Source organism: Lolium rigidum, chromosome 7 (genome assembly GCF_022539505.1).
Source record: "Lolium rigidum isolate FL_2022 chromosome 7, APGP_CSIRO_Lrig_0.1, whole genome shotgun sequence".
Lineage (NCBI taxonomy): Eukaryota > Viridiplantae > Streptophyta > Magnoliopsida > Poales > Poaceae > Lolium > Lolium rigidum.
This window is the reverse complement of record NC_061514.1, coordinates 224111132-224136000: the sequence shown is the minus strand read 5'-3', so window position 1 is coordinate 224136000 and position 24869 is coordinate 224111132. Positions and strand designations below refer to the sequence as shown.

At 41.8% G+C, this 24869-nt stretch overlaps 1 protein-coding gene and 1 long non-coding RNA gene across 3 annotated transcripts; both read right to left on the bottom strand.

Moving 5' to 3' along the window:
• Positions 1–2870: 2870 nt before the first annotated feature.
• Positions 2871–4824, bottom strand: LOC124678159. The gene is made up of 4 exons (XR_006994359.1): positions 4755–4824; positions 4571–4627; positions 3079–3148; positions 2871–2969 (listed from the first exon to the last, which is right to left on the bottom strand). It is a non-coding gene; the product is annotated as an uncharacterized LOC124678159 (long non-coding RNA).
• A 4185-nt stretch (positions 4825–9009) lies between these two features.
• Positions 9010–22955, bottom strand: LOC124670658 (folate synthesis bifunctional protein, mitochondrial-like). 2 transcript variants are annotated; one of them, XM_047207130.1, is made up of 17 exons: positions 22293–22955; positions 20904–21036; positions 20744–20815; positions 20583–20651; positions 20424–20495; positions 20256–20324; positions 20110–20181; positions 19952–20017; positions 19807–19872; positions 19424–19722; positions 18944–19227; positions 18189–18460; positions 17978–18113; positions 17487–17617; positions 17217–17373; positions 17004–17130; positions 9010–10812 (listed from the first exon to the last, which is right to left on the bottom strand). In XM_047207130.1, the coding sequence occupies exons 1-17, from the start codon at positions 22414–22416 to the stop codon at positions 9299–9301; spliced, it is 3663 nt and encodes a 1220-aa protein (XP_047063086.1). In that variant the 5' UTR covers positions 22417–22955; the 3' UTR covers positions 9010–9298. The 2 variants fall into 2 exon arrangements, with proteins under 2 accessions (XP_047063086.1, XP_047063085.1); XM_047207129.1 differs by lacking the exons at positions 17004–17130; positions 17217–17373; positions 17487–17617; ... (11 more) ...; positions 20904–21036; positions 22293–22955 and adding exons at positions 10915–11116; positions 11238–11323 and having other exon boundaries at positions 9010–10809.
• Positions 22956–24869: the final 1914 nt, after the last annotated feature.

The following is a 24869-nucleotide window of genomic DNA, read 5'->3' as shown; positions in this document are numbered from 1 at the left end:
ATTTTATGCTCACAACAACAAGTCGAGTACGAGCTACGAAACCGATTGAGGTTAAGTATTATGTTGTGAAACACAAGGTCCAGGATCAAATAATAAGTCTCGAGCATATAAGGACAAAAGATATGCTTACGGATCCGCTAACGAAAGGCTTACCACCCAACGTGCTCAAGGAGCACGTAGCCGGCATGGGTTTAAGGGAAAGTCTTACCTATCCTGGATCATAAGAGGCCCAAAAGTAAAAGAATTTGTTTCAAAACAGAGAAGTGTATTGTGGCTGTCTGATTCTATCTGGTAATAGAGCCGTGACGATGAAACATTGCCCTATGGACCGATCTAAAATGAAACGAATAAAGTGAAAGTATAAAGTTAAAAGAAAAGTTGAGATCAAGGGGGAGAATGTTAGGATGATCTCCAGACGTGGTCGAACCCAACGGATCGAGCACGACCTTTGACCTCATCCGCGCCCCGATCGGGGGCGCCCAACCGCATCACCGGTTGGTGGGCCCTCGTCGCTCGTGCTATATATAGAGAGTGGTGGGGCGGTGGCACACATCACGAGGTTGACCGGAGTGCCACTCGCCCCACCGACACATCCACCGATTAGGGTTAGCACAAGGCCGACGGGAAGCTCTCCGCCACCACCGCCTCACCCACGCCACCGCCACCGTCACCACTCACCATGCCAACGTCGACGGTTCATCGTCCTCCGAGAAGAAGGTAAACCTCACAGTACCCATCTCCTACCCGACACTGATCTACACTAGTCGATCTAGCACATATAACAAATCTATATCTATATTTATACCTCTATCTATCTATGTATATACATGTTCTTTATATATTTTTTTATATAATACATGAGTTTTTGAATTCGAATTTTTTCACTCGGCTCTACAAGCTCTTCCCGTCAATGCACCTTCGAATTAATTGAAGCCGTTGATTTGCAGCTTAGAGGTGTCGGGAAAATAATATGGTTTGCATGCACATTGTGTGACACTGATAAAAAAAATACTGAAAAAATTTGTAACCTCGTATATAGGTTGTTGTAAGAGTTTAGAGCACACCCTACAACTGAAGATTTTTCTGATTAAGGCTCTTTTGTGATAAACTTGAATGCACATCTCAATTGTGACTTCTTCTTCCACTGGCCACTCACTTATGTATGCTTAGAAAGGGAATCTGGGATTAGAGCATCTGATATGAGACTCTGGTAGAGAGGGTTGTCGATTTGTAATTAAATACCTGGTTGAGCTCCACTCCTCATCCTTTGAAGTTGGAATGCCTGCAATTCCCTGACTTTAGCTGACTAGCATGTGGGTCACATATAGGATGGGTCCCACTTGTCGGAGACTCAATGTTAGAGTAGGACACTTCACGGGATCCCGTTTGGATCTACCATCCAATTTTTGGTAGAGATGTGCGTCTTCACGTGGCCAGCGAATGGCCAGCGAATCTATACCAAAGCTTTAAACACAAACGGTATATGCGTGCTCGTATTCAAGTACTCCCTCCGTGCCATGACTCTTGTCGTGGTTTTTGAACTCAAACTAAGACAAGACTTGTGGAACGAAAAAAAATTTTTGTCAGGAACATAATTTCACTTTTGAACATAGGGAGAAATCACTATATCCAAACATGAACACGCGAATAAAATGTGAGATTGGCCAGAAATAACTTATTATTCAGGGGTACAAAGAACAACCACCTCTAACATTGCGACATTAATACATGATGATCGTGCCATCCCGAAATGAAACAGCATACCCCAGCAATGAGCTTTGCAATGAGCTTTCAGTCTGTCAAATGGTTTTATTTGTACGTAACCAATCAGAAGCAGAAAACCATCTTTTGAAATATGGAGATTAGAGCAGCTAGCAGAAAAGGCCCAAATGCTGTCTCCCTCACTCCCTTTGTGACACAGCAAGCTCTTCCATCCTCTGCCGCATTTTGTATTGCAGCATGGGTAGAGCGCAGTCCAAAGCAGTTTCCCCTGATAAAAAAAGTTCATGATCGTCATCAACTATATCATTGTCATTTAAGCAAAGCAGCATTGATGATTAAAGTATCATTTTCAAGTGCTGATGTTTGGATATGCTGCTAACCAAGTTTATCTGCTTCTAGAGGCTAAAACACTGGATATGCTACTAACCAAGTTCTAACTTTACAAGGCTGATTGGAAAAGCCCATAAATATAGACTTTTCTTCTACCACAACTTGTACATAAGTTAAGTGACTACAAAAGCAATAAAAACATCTAGACCACCAAGGAGCAGTTGCAATTCAAATAACTGTCCCCCTTTTCTTCATGCTAACTGCTATTTTGCTTTAAACTGAACGGATATATGAGCATAAAGAGAAATTTGACAGTATCAACATAAACTGAGTGGAAATGGTAGTCCGGATGGAAATATGATGAACAAATAAAAGGAATTTTTGTGCTTAATGCAGGTTAATCAACTTCAGCAACACATCGATATACAGTATTTGAGAATGTATGCCATTCATTCCATGGCAAAACACCTTCAGATTGTAACAAAAACCAACTTTGACCATTTTTGCGTTGAATATTTGCTCCACTATCCCTAAGAATAAGAGCAATCTCAGTCTGGTTAAACAGAGTAGCCTGCAATTGTCCATAGGCAGATATTTATTAGACAGAGATTTGCTAATTTTATATCTAACTGCCAAACAAAACAATCTTCTGTAGTACAATAAAGGATAAGAACCAATAAGCTATTTATAAATGATGAGGATGAGTAATCATGTTGTATATGGATCGGATTGTCGTCTAGGTGCCTCGCATATGCACAAAGGCATCCCACATTTGCACTCAATAACGGCAGCTGCACCCTGAACTGCAGAATTTTTTTCCGGGCGAAGCATCATCTTTATCCAAATTCATCCCTGAAAAGGAGTCTGCAGCACTCGAAACGCTCTCGGGAGAACTCACTTTATCAATGCCACCACGTCTGCAACATTACGCAGGAATGTATTAATTAACAAAAAAAGATCTGCTTATATCCAAACCAAACTCGTAAGGGACCACACACTATCAGATTCCAGCAACGGGATGATTACCTGGAGGAGGATTTGTTGAAGCACTCATAGCAGACCCTGGCGTCCGTGTATATCCCGTCTGAGGCAGGGCCTGCAACCAGTGGAAGCAACAGAGTTGAATCAATTAAGCTTTGCTCGAGCCTTCCGTCTAAGAGCATCTCCAACAGAGCGCTCGTAAAACGCGCGCGCGGCAAAATACTCTGCCAGTTTGGCGCGCGCGAGCGCCGCGCGGAGCTCCAGCAGACGCGGGAAAAGGCGCGCGCGGTAAACTTTTGCCGCGCCCGCGCGTTTGCGCCATCCCACGCGGGAAATTTGCCGCGTGCGCCGCCGCGCGCGCTATATAGACGACACGCGCCAACTGCCTTCCGCGTGTCTCTCCGCCTCTCTTCCCCACCGCTCTCTCGTCTCCGCGCCACGCGCCACCGCTCTACCTCCGCCGCCCGTCCGCCTCCGCCTCCGCTCCGGCGACATGCCTCCGCGGCGCGCGCTCCGCCTCCGGCTACCGCGCGGCGTCCGCGCGCGGCCGAGCGGCCGCTTCGACGCCGAGATTCGCTCCGGCGAGGAGCCGGATCCGGCTCGGCACCTTCGACACCGCGCACGAGGGCGGCGCGAGCCTACGACGCCGCCGCGTGGCGCCTCGGCCGCCCGCCGCCGCGATGAACTTCGACGACGTCCGGACGCGCGAGCAGGCGGAGATGCCGGCGCCGCCGTCGCCGATAGTCACGCGCGAAGAGCAGCGCGCGCCATCGGGAGCCGGAGCGGCGCCTCCTCATCGCCGAGCGCGACGAGGCGATGCGCGTCGAGTGGGGCGCGGCGCTTCCCGGAGGACGTCGCCGCCACGGAGGCCTTCTACGCGCGTAAGGAGGAGGAGAAGGCGGCGATGAAAGCGGCGAAGAAGGCGAGCCGCGAGACGCGCCGCGCCGAGTCCGCGGCGAGGAAGAAGGCGAGGGCCGAGGCGGCGGCGAAGAGGAAGGAGGAAAAGAAGAAAGGCGCAGGCCGTCGACCGTCGTCCTCTCGTCCTCCTCCTCCGACTTCCACCGGACGTCGACGTCCACGCCGGTGTCGGAGACGACCGCGAGCAGCTCCGACTACGACTGGGAGTCCGACGAGTAGTCGGACGAGTAGTACTAGTATTTTCTATGTCGCATTTGTATCGTCGCACTTTAATATATTCGTATTTCGTTCAAATTTCATAGTTTGTTTGATGAATTTTAAAAAAAAACGGTCGCGCGCGCTGCAAAATAGCGCCTGCGGCGGAGGTGCGTTTTCCGCACACCAACGCGCGCTGCAAAATGCAGCCTCTGCCGGGGGCAAATTCGCTATACCGCGCGCGAACGGTATACAGCGCGCCCAATCGCCGGTATAGCGCGCGAGAATTTGCAGCGCCTGTTGGAGATGCTCTAAAAAGAATCAATTAAGCTTCACAACCCCAACTCCCCAGCCCCAGGAGCTCCCGTAGGTAGAGCAAAACATGATTCCTACACAGAAGCTTCATCAGCTCTGGGTTTCCTACCATGTGGTACGAAGAGTGCTCGTGGCAGAGCGTCCTCCCGCAGCAGCGGCAGTGATGCTGCAACAGCGCAAAATTCGTCAGAAAATCAGAGGCACGGTGTTGCCAGCCGATCTACGGTGCGATTCGCAGCAGCCAAACCGAGAAGTATCAACGCGGCGGATGTGAGAGGGGAGCGGATGCGTACGCGGCGGCGGAAGGTGGAGAAGGTGCAGCCGCAGACGTCGCAGTTTGCGGACTCCTGGAACAGCGGCGGCGTCTCCATGGCCTCCTCCGGCGGGACTGTTATGCTGTCAGATGTTAAATACCACTTTCATGTTTTGAATGATTTAAGAGTTGAAGGAAAACAAAACCTTCTGGTTTCCAGGCGAGTGACAAGAACAGGGTGGCAACAACAAGTGAGCCAATGCGTAGTCATCTCACACTTGCAGTTATTATAAGGTTTCAGGAGTGAAGACAGTACAAAACGGGTCAGATTTGAAATCCAAATCTGTATGATGTAGACAGCAAATTTGCAGGAACAAATGGCAATCTATAGAGTATCCGGATGAGGGCACATTAAAAATGTTCATTGTTTAGACAATATAAATAGTAGGAAACCTGGTTAAATCAAAAACTGAGGGTTGAGGAGTTGAGGCCTCGCTCATATGGGTTTCCTCATTGGGTACAACATCATCAAGAAAATTAAGGAGTTAGTTACAAGGAGAAGACCCTCATTGGGTAGAACATCATCAAGAAAATTAAGGAGTTACAAGGAGAAGACTGATCAAAGGCGAGCCAGAATAGCTTCACTTCATACAACATAAATTTTGAATAGTATAAACAAGACAAGACCACAGAATCCTGCGTTAACATCATTGCCATGAACACTGTAATCACCGGGCACTTGCAATTCTTAAGATTTCATCAGTCAACATAGCAGGAAAAATGCAAAAGCGACCTATGGATATTTGTTAAAATGGCCAAAGCAGCTCAGATTTAAAATCCAAATCTGTATGAAATGCAGAAACAAATAATGTAGGAACAAATGATGATCTTAAGTAGACAATTCAAATAAGAGCAAATTAAAAAGGTCATGCATTTAGACAATATAAAACCCTCACAAATCTGGTAGAATCAAAGACTAAGCCTTGAGGCCAAGCATGTCATACGGCACTTGCAATGCATGAATTTCATCATTGGGTAGAACAAGGTCAAAAGCAAGCTAAAATAGCTTCAAATTATAGAAAAAAAACTTGTAAAAATGCAAACAAATGTTCAATAGTATAAAAAACAGATAACACCACAACAAACCTGTGGTGATATCATTGACATGGCCATTCTTGATGAAAGCATAATCATCCAGCACCTGCAGTTCTTAAGGTCTCATCAGTGAACAAAGGAGGGATATAAATGCACAAGAAGCCACGGGGATGCAATTTGGCTCCAAAGAGCACATGCATGCGGAAAAATAAACCAAAGTTCAAGTTTAAAATGAACCAAAAAACAGTTCAGATTTAAAACTCAAATTTTGTGTAAGAATAAATTAAGCTCACAAGTAGAAAATTACATGCAGCGTGCAGTAAAAAGGTCTTGCATCTAGACAATACAAACCCTCAGAATTCTGTTTAGATCATAAACCAAGCCTTAACGCCTAGTAATGTCATACGGCACTTGCAATGCATGAGTTTCCTCATTGGGTCACAAACCAATCCGAACTTCTGTTGGATGCCTTTGCTATATTCCTTTTAAAACACGCTACAAGTTAACTGAAAATTAAAATCGAAATATGCACAAGAGGTGGAAATTAACTCTGCAGCAACAAATGATTCTCTCAAGTAGACATTCGAAGCAAAGTACATTACAAAGGTCTCACAATTTGACAATAAAACCCTCAGAAAACTGGTTAGATCATAGACCAAGCCTTGAGGCCTAGTAATGTCATACGGCACTTGCAATGCATGAGTTTCTTCATTGGGTACAGGCGTACAGCAAGATCAAAACACAAATAAGGACTCACAAGGAGAAGTTTCATGAAAAAACCTCAAAAAAACTGCATGAGAGCTGGAAATTTACTCCACAAGAACAAATGATGCTCCCACATAGACAGCATAAAAAAGTACATTACAAAGGTCGTAATTAGAAAATAAAACCCTCACACAACTGGTTAGATCATAGACCAAGCCTTGAGACCTAGTAATGTCATGCGGCACTTGCAATGCATGAGTTTCCGCATTGGGTCACAAACCAATTCAAACTTCTGTCGGATGCCTTTGCTATGTTCTTTTTAAAACACGCTAGAAGTTATTGAAAATTAAAATCTAAATATGCACAAGAGATGGAAATTAACTCTGCAGCAACAAATGATTCTCTCAAGCAGATGATCAAAGCAAAGTGCATTACAAAGGTCTCACAATTTGATAATAAAACCCTCAGAAAACTGGTTAGATCATAGACCAAGCCTTGAGGCCTAGTAATGTCATACGGCACTTGCAATGCATGAGTTTCCTCATTGGGTACATCAAGATCAAAACACAACCAAGGAGTCGCGAGGAGAAATTTTATGAAAAAACCTCAAAAAATTGCATGAGAGCTGGAAATTGACTCTGCAAGAACAAATGATGCTCCCACATAGACAACATCAAAAAAGTATGTTACAAAGGTCACAGTTGGACAATAAAACCCTCAGAAAACTGGTTTAGATCATAGACCAAGCCTTGAGGCCTAGTAATGTCATCCGGCACTTGCAATGCATGAGTTTCCTCATTGGGTCACAAACCAATCAGAACTTCAGTTGGATGCCTTTGCTATATTCTTTTTAGAACATGCTAGAAGTTATTGAAAATTAAAACCTGAATAAAGAGATGGAAATTAATTCTGCAGCAACAAAAGATTCTCTCAAGTAGACATTCAATCATTACAAAGGTATCACAACTGGATAATATAAAACCCTCAGAAAACTGGTTAGATCATAGACCGAGCCTTGAGGCCTAGTAATGTCATACGGCACTTGCAATGCATGAGTTTCCTCATTGGGTCACAAACCAATAAGAACTTCTGTTGGATGCCTTTGCTATATTCTTTTAGAACATGCTAGAAGTTATTGAAAATTAAAACCCGAATAAAGAGATGGAAATTAATTCTGCAGCAACAAAAGATTCTCTCAAGTAGATATCCAAAGCATTACAAAGGTATCACCATTGGATAATAATAAAACCCTCAGAAAATTGGTTAGATCATAGACCAAGCCTTGGGGCCTAGTAATGTCATACGGCACTTGCAATGCATGAGTTTCCTCATTGGGTACAGCAAGATAAAAAAAAGACAAATAAGAAGTCACGAGAAGAAGTTTCATTAAAAAATCTCAAAAAACTGCATGAGAGCTGGACATTAACTCTGCAAAAACAAATGATGCATCAAAAAGTACATTACAAAGGTCACAATTAGACAATAAAACCCTCAGAAAACTGGTTTAGATCATAGACCAAGCGTTGGGGCCTAGTAATGTCATACGGCACTTGCAATGCATGTGTTTCCTCATTGGGTCACAAACCAATCAGAACTTCTGTTGGATGCATTTGCTATATTCTTTTTAGAACATGCTAGAAGTTATTGAAAATTAAAACCCGAATAAAGAGATGGAAATTAATTCTGCAGCAACAAAAGATTCTCTCAAGTAGACATTCAATCATTACAAAAGGTATCACAATAGGATAATAATAAAACCCTCAGAAAACTGGTTAGATCATAGACCAAGCCTTCAGGCCTAGTAATGTCATACGGCACTTGCAATGCATGAGTTTCCTCATTGGGTCACAAACCAATCAAAACTTCTGTTGGATGCCTTTGCTATATTCTTTTTAGAACATGCTAGAAGTTATTGAAAATTAAAACCCAAATAAAGAGATGGAAATTAATTCTGCAGCAACAAAAGATTCTCTCAAGTAGACATCCGAAGAATTACAAAGATATCACAATTGGATAATAATAAAACCCTCAGAAAATTGGTTAGATCATAGACCAAGCCTTGAGGCCTAGTAATGTCATACGGCACTTGCAATGCGTGAGTTTCCTCATTGGGTACAGCAAGATAAAAAAAAAACACAAATAAGGAGTCACGAGAAGAAGTTTAATGAAAAAATCTCAAAAAACTGCATGAGAGCTGTACATTGACTCTGCAAAAACAAAGGATGCATCAAAAAGTACATTACAAAGGTCACAATTAGACAATAAAACCCTCAGAAAACTGGTTAGATCATAGACGAAGCCTTGAGGCCTAGTAATGTCATACGGCACTTGCAATGCATGAGTTTCCTCATTGGGTACAATAAGTTCAGAACACACATAAGGAGTTAGACAAAATTTCATAACCCTCAGAAAACTGCGTGAGATGAAAATCAACTCTGTAGCCCCAAATGATGCTCTCAGGTAGGCAATTCAAAGCAAAGTATATAATAAAGGTCTTACTCTTAGGTATCGCTATTAGATAATTATTAAACCCTCACAAAACTGGTTACATCATATACCAACCCTAGAGGCCTTGGTTTGTGTTAACTTTGCTTCTTTGAAGATTCTACGGAGGAGGAGGCAAACGAGAATAATGTATATCTCTGGTTCACTGTAATAGTTATTCACACTTGCTTTGATTGCTTTAAGTGATGATACACCCCGTATGGTTTGAGCTCCACATCAGCATTCCCTTGTACAAAACTGGCAACTGGTATGGCTTCTATCCTGGCTGTATACTTTCTATTATTTTCTTCTGTACTTGAGTGATGCATCAGAGACCTTTGCAGCATCCACACTGTATCTAACATTATGGACCCTTACTATATTAGCACCATTCAAGATCGCAACTGTAACAGCAGAAGCAGTAGCGGCATCTCTCTCGGATGGATCAGCGCGATTGCATATTTGCCCTAAGAAACTTTTCCTGGAGGGTCCAAGTAATATTGGCACATGTGAAGCACCTAGACTCATTTTACCCATCTCTTCTCTAATGGATTCCAAGCCCGTGATTACTTCAATATTCTGCGTTGATTTCTTGGAAAACCCAATGCCAGGATCAAGAACAATCCTCCACAAAGGAATTCCAGACAACTCTGCTGCTCTCAACCGGGCGTATAACTCAGAAGCAACTTCTTTGCAGACATCATCATACTGTAGATTCTGTTCATTCTGCATAGTTGATGGATCGCCTCTCATGTGCATGGTAACATACGGAACTCCCAGTTCAGCAACAACTTGAAGAATATCTGGGTCAAGCTGCCCACCAGATACATCATTGATCATGGTGGCCCCTCTTTTCACAGCTTCAGCAGCGACTTGCGCGTAGAACGTGTCAACCGAAAGCAACTTCCCTTCCATCTCAGGGAGTTTCGTGATAGCATCCAGAACAGGGACCAGCCTCTCAAGCTCTTCTTCCGCAGATAGCCTCCTTGCAAAGGGCCTGGTGGACTGAGCACCAATATCAATTATGTCAGCACCTTCTGATAGTAACAACCTGGCCTGAGAAATGGCAGCTTCCACTTCCTGAAACTTACCCCCATCGCTGAAGCTATCTGGCGTGAGGTTAAGCACCCCCATAACCAAGGTCCTCTCACGCCAATCCAACAGCGTATTTCCAACAGACATGACCCTTTTAATACCCTCTGTTCCAACAATAGATTCACCGCCAAGCTTGTTCCACAAATCAAAGAACCCGCCACTGCACTTCGAGAGAGAGTGCCATCTTTTCTCCATACCGTCCTCAGCCGACGAACCCAGCAGGTCAACAAGCGGCGCCAAGACGAACGGTCTCTCATGGATGCGTTCATGCGGCACAATCAGAGACTCGGTCTTGATCCGGGAGTCCCCATACAGGAGAATGTCCAGATCGATCGGTCTCGGACCGTACCTTATCCCGGCGGTGCGCCCTATATCCTTCTCGATCTCCTTGAGCCTCCTGAGCAACTCGTGAGGCCCCAGCTTCGTCGTGCCCCTGACGGCGGAGTTGAGGAACCGCGGCTGGTCGGTCACGTAGGCTGGGGCGGTCTCGTACAGGCAGGCGTGCCTGGTGATCTTGATGCCCGAGCTCCTCATCAGCCGCAGCGCTCGGTCGAACGTGCTGACCCTGTCTCCCACGTTGCTGCCCAGGGCAATCACGATCTCCTGGTCGGCGGAATCGTTGGTGAGCGCGCTTTGCGTGTATGAACGGATACGGAACGGGTTAGCGTGGCCCGGTGGTTTGCTTGAGGAGTTCAGAGGATGCCGAAGATCGAACGCTGGTACATTCAGAGGGGGAAATGAGTTAGAACTGTCTTTGGTTGGAATGTGAAAGAGCTGGAGAACAGATGTCAGTTTGTATTTGGGGAATTTGAGCAAACTACCTGAGAAGGCGTTCGGCGGTGCTAGCCCTGTGCAGTAGTAGCCCTTGGCGGCGGAGTACATCTTCCTGAATGTGTCCTTGGCGCGGAGCATCTTAGAGCATTCGAGCCAGGTCTAGTTCTGCTGCTGCTTAAATCCTCGGCCACATCTAGTTCTCCCGGTCGTACGGGGAGATCCCTGTGGTTGATACCCTGCAGAGTGAATCTGCTACCACGGTTTATTTACAGCTAAATCTGCAAAGCTCGACCTGCTACTACATCCGGGCCAAACTGAATCTGCGGTGTAGGCGTGTAGCGGAGGTTGGAGAAGGGGGTGAGATGCGTACCTGTGACGCCGGCGAGGGCCGCAAGGCCGTGCTGGTCTGCCCAGCGAAGGCGAGCGGCGGAGGAAGGGTGGTTGGTGGTCGCTCGGCACGGGCAGGGAAGGGGATGGTGATGCTGCGGTTCGGCGGCGGCTGCTGCTGCTTGGCTTTGTGGGTGGTTTGTTTTGTTTAATCCATCATCTCCTCCACCAAGGGCATCGTCGGCTACTTGGAGCGCGACGGAAGGGCTGTATGGGTTTTCTATGGGCCAATTCTCCCAGCATCTATGCAGCCCACAAACTGCGGGGTTTGGGCTGGGCTGAGCATGGTGTTCTCGTTCCCGTCCGTGCGCGGTACACTGGTGATGGCTCCCGTAGGTACCGCGAACCCTATTCACCGCTTAATGCGGCCCCTATGTGGGGCGCCGCACAGGGGCGAGAATGGATAGGCCGGCCCATCAGCGAGTTGGACGTTAGTTTCTCTCGCCTTCATTTTTTCCTCTGGTTTCTACAGGTGTTTTGTCCGGTTTCTGCTAGTTGGTTTCTGCGGTTATCTCTGCTTTTCTATTCGGTTTTAAAAAATGTTCAATTTTTAAAAATGTTTTATTTCGAAAATGTACAAATTTAAAATATTTAAATATTTAATAAGAACATTTTTAAATTTTGAACAATTTGAAATTTAAAAAATATAAATTTTGATACAGATTTGTACAATTTTAAATTTTGAACAGTTTTCAACTGAGAACAATTCTATTTTTGAATAATTTTGAAATTTAAACAGTTTAATTTGAACATTTTACAAACAAAAAAATCAAAATAAAAACCAGCTGAAAACCAGAAACGTTGGACAGTCAATGTGTGGTCGACCTAAGAGGGATATGTGATTTAAATGGGCCGGGCCCATCTTATTCTGGGATGGCCATCCTCGACGTGGCTCCGATCCTAGTCACCGTTTTTTCATTACGGCCGAGAATTGTCAGTAATAATGGTCAAAATTTCCGTTCAAGTAACAAATTTGTTCGAGGTGAAAACCGGTTCAAGCTGGAAACCGTTCAAGGAGAATTTTTTTCATAATAGTTCTACGTGCAAATCCGTTGAAACAAGACAAATGTTCAAGATGGAAAAACAGTTCACGTGGTGAACCGTTCGAAATTCATTAATGTTTCAAGGTGGGAAATCGTTCGTTACTCATAATTTTTTAAGGTGTGATATTAGAATTTTCTTAATTTGTTCAACTCCTATATATGTTCAAGGTAGAAATTCGCTCAAAATGGAATTTCCGCTCAAGTAACAATTTTTTTCGACATGGAAACCGCTCATGTTTTTTCAAAGATAATAAACGTAAAAACCGTTCAAGTAGAAATTTTTTGTTCTTCATGTAAATCCATTAATGTAACACAAAGGTCCAACCTAGGAAAATCCATTCATTTTTTGAAAATTGTTTAAGTTGAAAACCGTTCAACGTGGAAATCTGTTAGTTTTTCAAAAATGTTCAAGGTGGGAATGCGCTCATTTTAAAATTGTTCGAAGATGGAAACCGTTCATAGTTGAAATTCGTTCATGTAACAGAAATGTTCTAGTTGGAAATCCATTCATAATTGAAAATCTGTTCTTTAAAAAATGTTTAAAGAAAGAAACCGTTCATCCTTGGAATTTCGTCATGGAAATCCATTCATGTAACCAACCTGGAAAAATCCGTACATTTTTTAAAATTGTTTAAGGTAGAAACCGTTCAAGGTGGAAATCTGTTCATTTGACGAAATGTTGAAAGTGGGAATGCATTCATTTTCAAATTTGTTCGGAGACGGAAATCATTCAAGGAGGAAACTATTCATAGTTGAAATTCGTTCATGTAATAGATATGTTCATGGTGGAAATCCGTCTATTCTTTAAAAATGTTCAATGAAAGAAACCGTTCATACTTGGAATTTCGTTCATCATGAAAATCTGTTCATGTAACCAACCTTGGAAAATCCATTCATCATTGAAATTTTTTTAAGTTGGAAACCGTTCAATGTGGAAATTCGCTCATTTTTAAAAAATGTTCAAGGTGGGAATGCGTTCATTTTCAAATTTGTTAGAAGACGGAAACCATTCAGAGTTGGAATGCGTTCATGTAATAGAAATGTTCAAGGTGGAAATCCGTTCTATTCTTTTTTGAAAAATGTTTAAAGAAGGAAGCCGTTCATGTTTGGAATTTGTTCATCGTGGAAATCCGTTCATGTGACCAATCTGGGAAAATCAGTTCATTTTTCTAATTTGTTTAAGTTGGAAATCCGTTCATTTTTCAAAAATGTTTAAGGTGGGAATGCGTTCATTTTCAAATTTGTTCAAAGACAAAAACAGTTCAAGGCGGAAACTGTTCATAGTTGATTTTTTTTTCATGTAATAGATATGTTCAAGGTGAAAATCCGTTCATAGTTGAAATTATGTTCTTTAAATTTTTTTATCGTTCATGCTTGCAATTTGTTCACCATGGAAATCCGTTCATGTAACCAACCTTGGAAAACCGTTCATTTTAAAAAAATTGAAGTTAGAAACCGTTCAAGGTGGAAATCCGTTCATTTTTCCAAAATGTTCAAGGTGGGAATGTGTTCATTTTCAAATTTGTTCGTAGACGGGAACCGTTCAAGGCGGAAACCGTTCATTGTTGAAATTCGTTCATGTAACAGAAATGTTCAAGGTGGAAATCCGTTCATAGTTGAAAATATGTTCTTTAAAAAAATGTTTAAAGAAGGAAACCGTGCATGCTTGCAATTTGTTCATCATGGAAACCCGTTCATGTAACCAACCTGGGGAAAACCGTTCATTTTTTGAAATTGTTTAAGATAGAAATCGTTCAAGGTGGAAATCCGTTCATTTTTCAAAATGTTCAAAGTGAGAATGTGTTCATTTTCAAATTTGTTCTGAGACGAAAACAGTTCATAGTTGAAATTCGCTCATGTAAACTAACTAGAATGTTTTTAATTTTTTTCTAAAATTGTATGATACATGTAACTAAGCTAATGCAAAAAATAACAGGCCCCCTCACCTGGTTCGTTGATCTTTTGAATCATTAAAACCATAGCACTCATTCTAGAAAGATCAAGACCATCTCGAAAAAGTAAGTTACAACTAGTCAGCCATACTTTTTAAAATCAAGCATGTGTTCTAATTTTTCCTTTGAATTCTTCTCTCATTCACAGAACAAAAATCGGAAATGGAGCGTTCAAGAAAGGAAGAAGACTGCGAAATTTCTTCAAGAGAGGCAAATATGGTTCTTGTTTGTTTTTGCAATACAAATTTTTCCAACTGAGATGTAATTCAAAAGAAAAAGCAGTGTTCCATGCGAAGTTTCACTTTTTGCAGTTTTTCAAATCATTATGTAGTGAAAAATCCCTCGCAAAAAAAAATCATTATGTAGTGTTACTGCAATTTGAAAGGTTGAACCTTGCAGCCTTAGTTTACGAGATGATAAAAGTTCCTTCAGATTTAATTCTAAAACTGACGAAATACCAAAATTTTGAAATTTTTTGTCTACTACCGATGTACATGATGAAAGTTCAAATTCTTAACAGTACATTTTCACCCTACGCATACTCGTACATAGTTTAAATATGTTCAAACGAGCGCACAACCGAAAGCTACTACTGACTCGAAGAAACCAGGCTGAAAAAGAAGAAGGAAGCAGGATCGCGCGCGTATACGACAAAACCGAAAACCGTATTAAAAAGCTTTAATGGGCCGAGCCCATTAACGAATGTTGCCCGAACCAGTCTGAGCGGAGACAAATCCTATACACCGACCAGGTCCGCAAACCCTATACACCGACCAGGTCGGCGCATACCGCGCGCCGCACACCCGCGCGTGGTATCGAGCCGGCCCAGTTAGGTGCGGGCTACCTCCTTTTTCGATTTTTCTTTTCTTTTTTTGTTTCTTATTTTCTGTTTCTTTTTTCTGTTTTCTTTTTTCTGTTTTATGTTTTCGTTTTTCTTTCGTTTTTCCTGTTTCCTTTTTTTACTTTTATTTTTTAGATTCGAAAAATAGAAATATTTTAAAAAATTAAATGAAAAAAATTTCAGATATAAAAAACTGTTCAAAATCTGAAAACCGTTCAAATTTAAAAATCGCTCAAACTTGAAAATTGTTCAAACATGAAAAATGTTCAAATTAAAAAATTGTTTAAATTTAAAAAACGTTCAAACTTGAAAATTGTTCAAACATGAAAAATATTCAAATTTAAAAAACTGTTCAAATTAAAAAACCGTTCAAACGTGAAAAATATTCAAATTTTGAAAAATATATTTTTTTGAAAAATATTCAAAATATAATATCGTTCAAATTTTAAAACTGTTGAATTTAAAAATGTTCATATTTTGAAAAAAAATCTTGAAAAATAATTTCATAAAAAATGTTAGATTTTGAAAAAGAAAAATATTAATAACAGAAAAAAAATAGAAGAAAGAGAAGAAGAAAAAGAGAAAAAAAAACGTACCTGAGCTAATGGGCCGCGGCCCAAACTACCCGACCTGGTCGCTGGGGGTGTGCGGCACCCCGCACGCGCCGACCAGGTCGACATATAGCAGTTCCCACCAGGTCGGTCCCTACCGCGCGCCGCACACCCCCCGCGCGCGCTATGGGCCGGCCTGGTCGGCCCAGTTCGCCTCTTTTTTCTTTTTTCTGTTTCTTTTTCTGTCTTTTCTTTTCTTTTTTCTTTTCTTTTCTTTTTCCTTTTTTATTTTCTGTTCCTTTTTGTTTTTTTTGTTTTGTTTTTTGTTTATATTTATTTTTGTTCAAATTTGAAAATATTTCAAATTCAGAAAAATTTCAAAATTGAAAACTGTTCAAATTTTAAAAACGTTCAAATTTTAAAACCGTTTAAATACAAAAAATGTTCAAATCTGAAATCCGTTCAAATTTAAAAAATGTTCAAATACAAAAAGTTGTTCAATTTTGAAATCCGTTCAAATTTTAAAAATGTTCAAATACAAAAAATGTTTAAATTATAAAAGCGTTCAAATTTGAAATCCGTTCAAATATATAAAGCGTTCAAATTTGGAAAAATGTTCAAATTCGAAAAAAAAATTTAAATCAAAATCTGAACATTTTTAAAATTTCCAAAATTTCGAATCTGAACAGATTTTGAAAATTTGTTCTCCGAAATATATTTTTTAAAAGTTAGATATTAAAAAAGAAAATTATTAACAAAAAAAACAGCAAAAAAAAGAAAAAAAAACGTACCAACTACTAATGAACCGCGGCCCAACCAACTGGTCTGGTCGGTGGGGTGTGCGGTGGCCCATACACACCGAACAGGTCGGTGTACAGCACTCCCCTAACGCTCCGCTTAAAGCGTTCGATAGGCGCTCCCGGTAGGTACCGTGCGGGGTGGCTATGCATAGCCATAGTCATAGTGAGTCATCATTACTCCATTAACGGATGGCACGTATATGTAATTCTTTCCGATTTCCGATATTGTATCGGACACCTGATGTTGGTTAATCTCCTTTTCCGTCAGAAACGAAACGACACAAGACACAGCACCCAGCGGATAGTCACCGTCCCAAGCTCTCAGTCGAACATGGAATTTTCTTTGAAAGAGGAATCTTAAAGCACCAGAAAATTGCCACTGCGATACTACACAACAACAACGAACAGCATCTACAGGCCCGGATGGTGATGAAACGGGGGAAAAAAACCCTAAGACCTCGACAATAAGCCAATGATCAAACTGTATCTAGGAACTGGCAAAAGTTCTCTGATTACTTTCAGGCGTATGTACAGTGGCGTGTCGCTCATACTGCATAGTCGCCGGATTCGCCGTGGCGCCCTGTGTAGCTCTCGCAGCTGGACGACATTCTCGTCATGTTTGCCCGCTGCACGAGGCGGACTAACGATTGTACCACCTCAGACATCGGTGGCCGGAACTCTGGCTCGGCCTGTTCAGGTTTCAGGGATAAGCATAGGGAGTGTGGAAAACATTTGGAAGCACAGGAGAAATGCAAGGATAAGCTATGGAATGTACCTGCACGCAAAGGGCGATAGCGTCGGCGAATCGGGACAGGGATTTCGAGGGGTACAGACCCTGGAGCGCTGGATCGACCATCTGGTCTAGCGCATCAATGTCATGCAGCTGCGGGGCAGCCCATCGGACTAGTGACTGCTCAGATCGTGATCGGGTCCTGCAACAATTCAGGCAAGAAGTGGCAGTTCAGACTCTCAGGGGACTGTGATTGTTATTACAGTTTACAACCTGAATGGTTTGCTGTGTGTAATATTTGACTGTAGTGTGTACCTGTCAAATGGTTTGCGGCCAGTCAGGAGCTCTAACATCACGACACCAAAGCTATACACATCACTCTTCAGTGAGTATTGCCCACACATGGTTACCTCAGGTGCCCTATATCCTAAGTTCTCTTCTGATTCCTGCAATAGACGCTGTATAAGTAATTCTGGACAGAAATTTTTGCTCCCTCAATTTTGTTTATTAGCAATAGCACTGTCAAAATATGCAGAAAACCAGACTTTGTATCATCTCACTTGGTTAACTGGATACTAACTGGCCTGGTATCTAAATACTACGGAGTACTAGTTCTAATATCCTGACTACCTTTATTCTGTTACTGTAACAGCAAGACAATTACATAAAAATAATGATATGCAGCATTTTGGCTGCAAAACAGGTAGAAAGTTCTACTATTTTCTATTGATGATTAATCATAAATTGTATGATAGTTTCCTTATAGGCTATCAGATAGTCGGAGGATAATAGTGCACTGCATTTACCTGGAATTCTTGGTTAGGAATAAGGTCGGCGTATCCAGAATCCGAAAGGTGGGGGTTCAGCTCAATATCGAGTAAAATGTTTGATGACTTGAAGTTTTTGTGAATCACAGATGGCGAACATGTTTCATGTAGGTACCTGCAAAATTTGCATTATTGGCAAGAATTTTAATGTCTAGATCAAATGAAAGTTTGACAGGCCTGTTACACTTACTCTAACGCCCTTGCAGATCCAAGGGCAATCTTCACACGGCTGTTCCAGGACAACGGTTTGCTTTGATCACCCACCAGATTAAGTAAGTCATACAGAGAACCATTTCGGTAGAATTCGTATGCCAACAAGCACTGCCCATGCTCTGAACAGTAACCAACTAGCTCGGCAAGGTTTGGATGATTTAACCTTGAAATATTTGCAACCAACTCAATGAACAAATCTGACGGGTAGCTTGGGAATGCAGAAAAATTGATTTTCTTTACAGCCAGGACCTGAAATTACCAGCAAATGATGATAATGCCGCAGTTCCAACTCGGATCATGATTTACAAATATCAAGGGGTAATTTACTTCATTGAGTCTTGTACTACCTTTACAAAACCATTCATGGTTAACAAAAATGAGATTGTTGTTAAAATCATGTATACAACAGTATTTTTGCATGATACAAGTGTAGATTGTGTACGCCTGTGCATTCATAACAAATTTTCATGTTATGGAATTTACAAATTTCAAGCAGATATAATTATATTAAAATAAAGTTCAAGTAGAGAATATCATCTCAGGTGATTGTACTATAGTACATGGGTCATGTTGATATATCCACTTAACTTCAGATTTTGTAACAGTTCGAAATCCCTAGACCCTTAGATCTTTTACAAGGAAATAATTTCAAGTATGAATAAGAATGATGCTGGTGCCATATATGATAATTGAATGCAAGAAATAATTGATATCAAGTAATTGAGGAAGCACCTTCTTATCATCGAATTGTGCTTTGAAAACTCGTCCAAATGACCCCTCACTTATAAAATTGTCAGGGCTAAAGCTTCCTGTTGCTATCTGCAAGTCTGCAACTGTGTATGCAGGTATTCTGATGGAAGACAAACTTATTTTCCTTGTGATAGACTTGCTTGTGAGATCGTTATCATCGAAGGACTTGTGCAAGTCAATTTTTGTTGGAGGTTTTAAGCTCATTGAAACAGTCTTCTGAAATTGATCCTTGCCAGTTGTTGAGATGATCTTAATGGACTTGATCTCTGAAAATTATAGATTTGGATTTTAAGACAGAAGAGAAGCATGCACAATTTACCCATTTTTACAAATTGGAAACAATATGTAAAGAAATAAGGAAATGCATAATGCGTTGGAAAGTGAAGATTGAACAATTTATTCTTGGGCAGAAGAATGATTTTAAGATGAACATGTAGAACTCTCAGAGGCAATGTGGCTTACGTTTAAATCCTGAAGCAAGAGGACTGAGAGGTTCATTCTGTTCTGGGTCTCGTCTCACTGAGAACTTCCAAGATTTCCTCTTGATCACAAAGAATGTAACCATTGCACCAACAACCAGTAAACATATTACAATTCCTGCTATTGCACCACCTTGTAGTTTGGAGTGTTGGCTGCCACTGTCGGATGAACCATTGCTTGCATTCCTACTTGGAGGAGCAGTGCGTTGAGGCGTTGGAGTTGGAGTTGTACCTGGTGGAGGTGGTGGTGCGGGACCATTGCTAAACGAGTTTCCAGTTGTCCTACAAAAGGAGTGGAGGGCTAATTGTGATTCCATACTACATGCTTATAACAGACAAACCCTGTCATGTACTAAAAATACTTACTGGAGATTATTTATTTTCTTTAGCTTATCAGGGACCCAGCCAGTGAATTGATTGTTTGCGACATTTCTGCAAGGATGAACAAATGCTGCATTTATATGAAAATTCAACTGTGAATTAGAATAGGTGGTGGGTATATCGAACTCACAAGTCAGTAAGAGGAAGATTGGAAAGGACATCTATCGTGCCACTGAATTGGTTGTTCTGCATATAACTGGCAAAAGGAGCAGACATTTGTAATCATATGGATTTTATTCTTGTCGATGAAACAAAGCGATGCAGAGACATAGAAAACCATGTACTCACAGTGTTTTCAAGCTTGTCAAAGAGTTGAAACTTTGTGGAATATTACCAGAAAACGTGTTGAATGAGATGTCCCTGGGTGAAATGAATTATTGGTTCAGGATTTCTACTAGCTTGACAGATTATTGTGCAAACAGAAGATCACTCACATTGTTGTTAGGTTGGTCATCTGGTTGAACATATCACTGATGGTTGAGATCTGATTATGACCAAGATTTCTGCATCGAAGATGTCAGCAAATTTGTTCAGATCTTACCAGAAAGATAATGACAAAGAAGGTCAGCCAATACATTGACTTACAGGAGATAGTAACTTACAATTCCTTAAGTGAACTCATTTGGGAAATAGAGTATGGTGTGGTTCCAGTAAAGTGGTTTCCAGCAAGATTTCTGCAGATCAAATTCTTTGTAAGAACAAAAAGATTGTTATGCATATACGTAAGAGCAGCTTGTGTTGCACACAGAAGTACTACTTACAATTTCTCAAGATTTGGAGGGAGATTATAGGGAATGTCACTGCCTCCAAGATTATTATTGCTCATATCGCTGCACAGAACTAAACTAGATCAAAACCCTACTAAACTTTATCGTGTAACCATTAGTGCATTGATGCTTGGGATGAGAGAGATCTCACTAACAGCTGAACTAGTGCAGTCAGTAGGTTCATGTTGTAACCCAGAGTCCCGTTAAGATTCATGCCCGATAAGTTTCTGTCAAGTATTGGGACAAATAATATCATCAGATAAGAAGGATAAGTAGGACTCAGAAAAAAATACCATATCTAAAACTTGAGCTCACATTTCTGTCACTCTGGAACCCGAGCAAGTGATCCCATTCCACGACTGTCCGCAGGGATCTCCATTTTGTGACACCCAGTTTTTCAGCTGGGGCGGCGAATTCATGGTTGTGTAGAAGACGCCGAGGGCTGTCACTGCATAGGCAAAAGGCAAAATCTGGGACAATCAGTAATGCTGATGATCAGTATCAGGTAAATGATGATGCTTTCTTCCTACTTTTTGTCTTCACAGAGTATTTTCCAACAAAAAATCCTATAGGAATTTGGCTTTTAGAAGAGGTTCATATGCAGCTACATTTCCTTCCATTTCTTTCTGTGCAGAGAACTCTTTTGTTTTCTAGTTATATAGGAATACGTAGCCCGTCTTACATTGAAATGATTAAATTAGCCTCCTGTGACTGTACTATCCACATTTTGGAGTAGACATTCGAAAGAACTAGTCATTTATTTTAAAAAAATTCACCGTGGGGAGAGAATCCCCACCTGAACTAGTCATTTATAGTAAGTTATTCCCATCATCTTATACCAAATTTCCATCAAAAGTAGTTTCATTATGGAATCAACTGAAGATATTAGTGGAACCAAAAACTGAGTTTTTTTTGGAATAACACAAAGATGACTCCTTGGATAATCAGCTGTCTGGAATGTCTAAAAAATAATCTGTGTCTACAACCTCACACAAAACCAGGAATAAAGAAACAAATGAACTACTTTTTTTCAGAAATTCTCTGCTAAAGTCTGACATCTGAGTGCATAAAACCAAACAATTCCCATCACATGCGTCATAGTAGCACTTATTGACTGATAATTTTGGCTGGACATGAGAACGGCAAAGAAAGGACAAAAAAACAGAACACGAAGAACAAAACTTACCACAAATTTATTAGCACCGCTACGGGGAAACTATTATGATATTAATACCACTAGAACTTGTAAAAACTCTGCCATTTGATCATCCCAAACTTCAAGAACCCTAAGATTTCCACCCAGAAAGGACCAACGAGCAACAGCAAGGAAGAAACACCGAGCTAAATAAACATCTTTTCTTTGTTTGGTCAATGATACAGCGAGAAAAATGTTTAGAAAGCATTAGTTCCAGCTTCCCACATGACCCGAAACGGAACTTCTCTGCACGACGGTTTCATTTAAAAAAAAATCTAAACCTAAAATTTCTGGAATCCAGCAATGGGTGCCTAAAGGGTCCTATCTACAATTAAAGTGAACTGACCAAAACAGGGGGAATAAATCAAGAACGCAACTTTTCCTTCCATTGTTAGTCAGACAAAGTATAACCATGAACAGAAATACATCCTTTCTTGATTGATTTTCCTAAGCAAAAACAAACCAAAAGAACAAGGGATGATTCCAAGAAGTAAATATCACTTCCTTACCGTCATTCGAGTCGGTGTTGGCATGAGCTCCCAAGGAGGCGGCGGCCAAGAACAGCAGCAGGGCGGCTCCAATGGCCGCAGCTCCTCTGCTCCTCCTCCCCCTCTCCATGGCTGCGATGGTCATTGCTTGCAGCACTCGTCTCGTCTGCAGCCTGCGGGCTCGGAAGAAGAGGTCTAATAAATAAACTTTATGCTCCGGAAAAGGCCTCTCTTGCGGGAACCACCTCCCTTTGTTTAATCGGTAGGAGTACTTCTACTTTGTTTCACGATTCACTGCTGCCATGCTCTTTCTACAGTGGATTGTGTATTTGTCAGCAAGCTCGAATTAGGGAGGAGGGGGAAGACTTCAAGAAGTGCAATCCACACGCTGAAACCTCTTAGTAACAAAGGTACAGAATAGTTACTCTTTCACTAGTAGTGTCGATTTGTGCATTGTCACTTTGGGACACTGGGGCAATACTTTGAGCAGAGGCAAAAGATTTTGATGTGTGACATCTGGCTTTGGGGTTGTTAGTTGTTGGGGGTTTAGTGCAGCTCTAACCCTAGAGGAATGAAGTTTGACAATAAGAGTTAGGTGCCCAACCTGAAGCTGTATTATTCGGAAATCAACATAACCTAAACAAAAGTTTAGACAACTTAGCGCTAGGGAAAAAATCAAAATTTGTGTAAGTAGCAAAAATATGGCAGCACAGCAGATTGGGACAAAGTGTCAATTGAAAGTTCTATTAGCAACTTAACTTCGGTTAATGCGTGTCCTTGAGGAGGAAAGTTGTTCTGCAGGCAGTGACACGTTTAAGAGGTGAGTGGAAGATATTTAGGACTCCTAGCCCATTTCGTTGGTGCGTCGTGGCGCCCATGCCGGAACGTTGCCGTCCGTGCAGCCGTCGCTTTAGCTGATTGGCAATCACACAGGTGCGTGCGTGCGTGTGCGGTATGCTCCTAGACTTTCAGCTCTCTTTCACTTATTTTTTTGACCGGTTTCAATATGGCCACAGTAGTTCTCATTCTGACAGATATCCTCAAGTATTCCTTCAGAAGGTATCCAAGTGATCCAAACATGCTGCTTCATCAACATGAAGTCGATGCAATGAATTTAGCGAGTTGTTTAGAACGCAGGAAGAGTTCTTTTTCAGACGAAAACAGTTTTTGATCTGACTTTTCCTTTACGAAAGTAGGTGCATGTTGTTCTCAGGGCGTCAGCATGATTGCAACATTGGCTATGATGAAGCATAATTAACCAGTATCCTTCACATCGCTTTTCTTGCTTTCTGAATTTTTTTATCCTTGCCTTTTCTGTCCAAGTGTCTTGCACCTAGTACCGTCTGGTTAGGAGAATAATTGCATGCTGACCGCAGCTTCTTCGTGCGTCGTAACAACAGGTGGCCAAACTCGCCCAATTAGGCGGTTACATGCATTGCGATGCCCCCATGAAATCGTCATTTTAATGAGCTGTTTCCGATTTCAGATCGACGAGTTCTCAATGCATCAGCTGCATGCCCTCGTCCGTCAGTAGCTAATGGTCCTTCTAGATGTGCCAACGCATCGCCACGCCATGGCCTCGAGCCGAAGGCAAACATCACAATCGTGTATGGAAGTGTTTAGGGCATCTTCAACCTAAATGGAATGAGGCTGGCTGTTTTGATCCGCGCCGATATGCTGACACCAAAAACCCAGCACAACCCCTTAACGCAATCGGACATGCGGACCGACTCAATTATGTCCTAAATTTGAGTGGGAATGCATCTGCCCTAGACCCGTTTGGCACCAACTGAACGACCGCTTCGTCTTCTGGTTGCCAGAACTAGCGGGCGTCTGAGTCGAGGTTGATGATGCCGACATCCGCAGCCGACCGAATGAAGGCTACAGTTGGTGGCACGGGCCACTAGCTGAGCTTGGCAAAATATGTTGGGCGGGCCAGCCTAAAGAAAACCCCATCTTTTTTTTATTACTTTGATTGCCTATTTTAGCTCTCATTCTTCATTGTTTTGGGGCTGGGCGGGGCGGTCCATGGCCCGATTTTGCTTCAACATAGGTCCGCCGCTGGCATGGACATCTGATCAAAATAGACAAATTTTATGTCTTAAATGTGTTGAATCGCTGGAAATGCCTTTACGGTAGCAATATCATAAGATAGCATGTCCATCAACTTTTGATATATAGTCTGGATATGTTGCATTGCGCCATACCTAAATAAGCGTGTAACTGTCTCGGCTGGCCGACATTGGTACAAGCAACGTCGACATGCTTATATTCTACAATGCAAATCCCGGAGACAAGCTCACAATTTTGAAAGCTACGTCTGCCACGAGAAAAGCGGCATTTTCCTTCTCTCCTGGTACCATTACACGTGTGGGCTGTACATGTTTTAGTTTTCTTCTTCGTCACAAAAATAACCAAATGGACCAGAATCAGCTGTTGACGTCGCCCGCACGATTTGGTTGCAATTGTTAACGATCTTGAGATGCTTACTGCAACGCCGAAGTAAGGTTAATTTGACAGTATATCCAGAACTAGTTATTACGTGTACCTCCTGACAAAATAAATAGTGATATGGACACATCACTGAAGGAGTAGCTG

Bases quoted from the DNA above. Each gene is read 5' to 3' on its own strand.
- LOC124670658 (XM_047207130.1), bottom strand. From the start codon at position 22,416: ATGACCATCGCAGCCATGGAGAGGGGGAGGAGGAGCAGAGGAGCTGCG. The intron at 20,018-20,109 runs GTGAGTACATGG...TCCTTTTGCCAG, and splicing joins TTGACAAGCTTGAAAACACT to TTATATGCAGAACAACCAAT. The intron at 19,723-19,806 runs GTAAGTATTTTT...CTCCTTTTGTAG, and splicing joins AAGAAAATAAATAATCTCCA to GACAACTGGAAACTCGTTTA.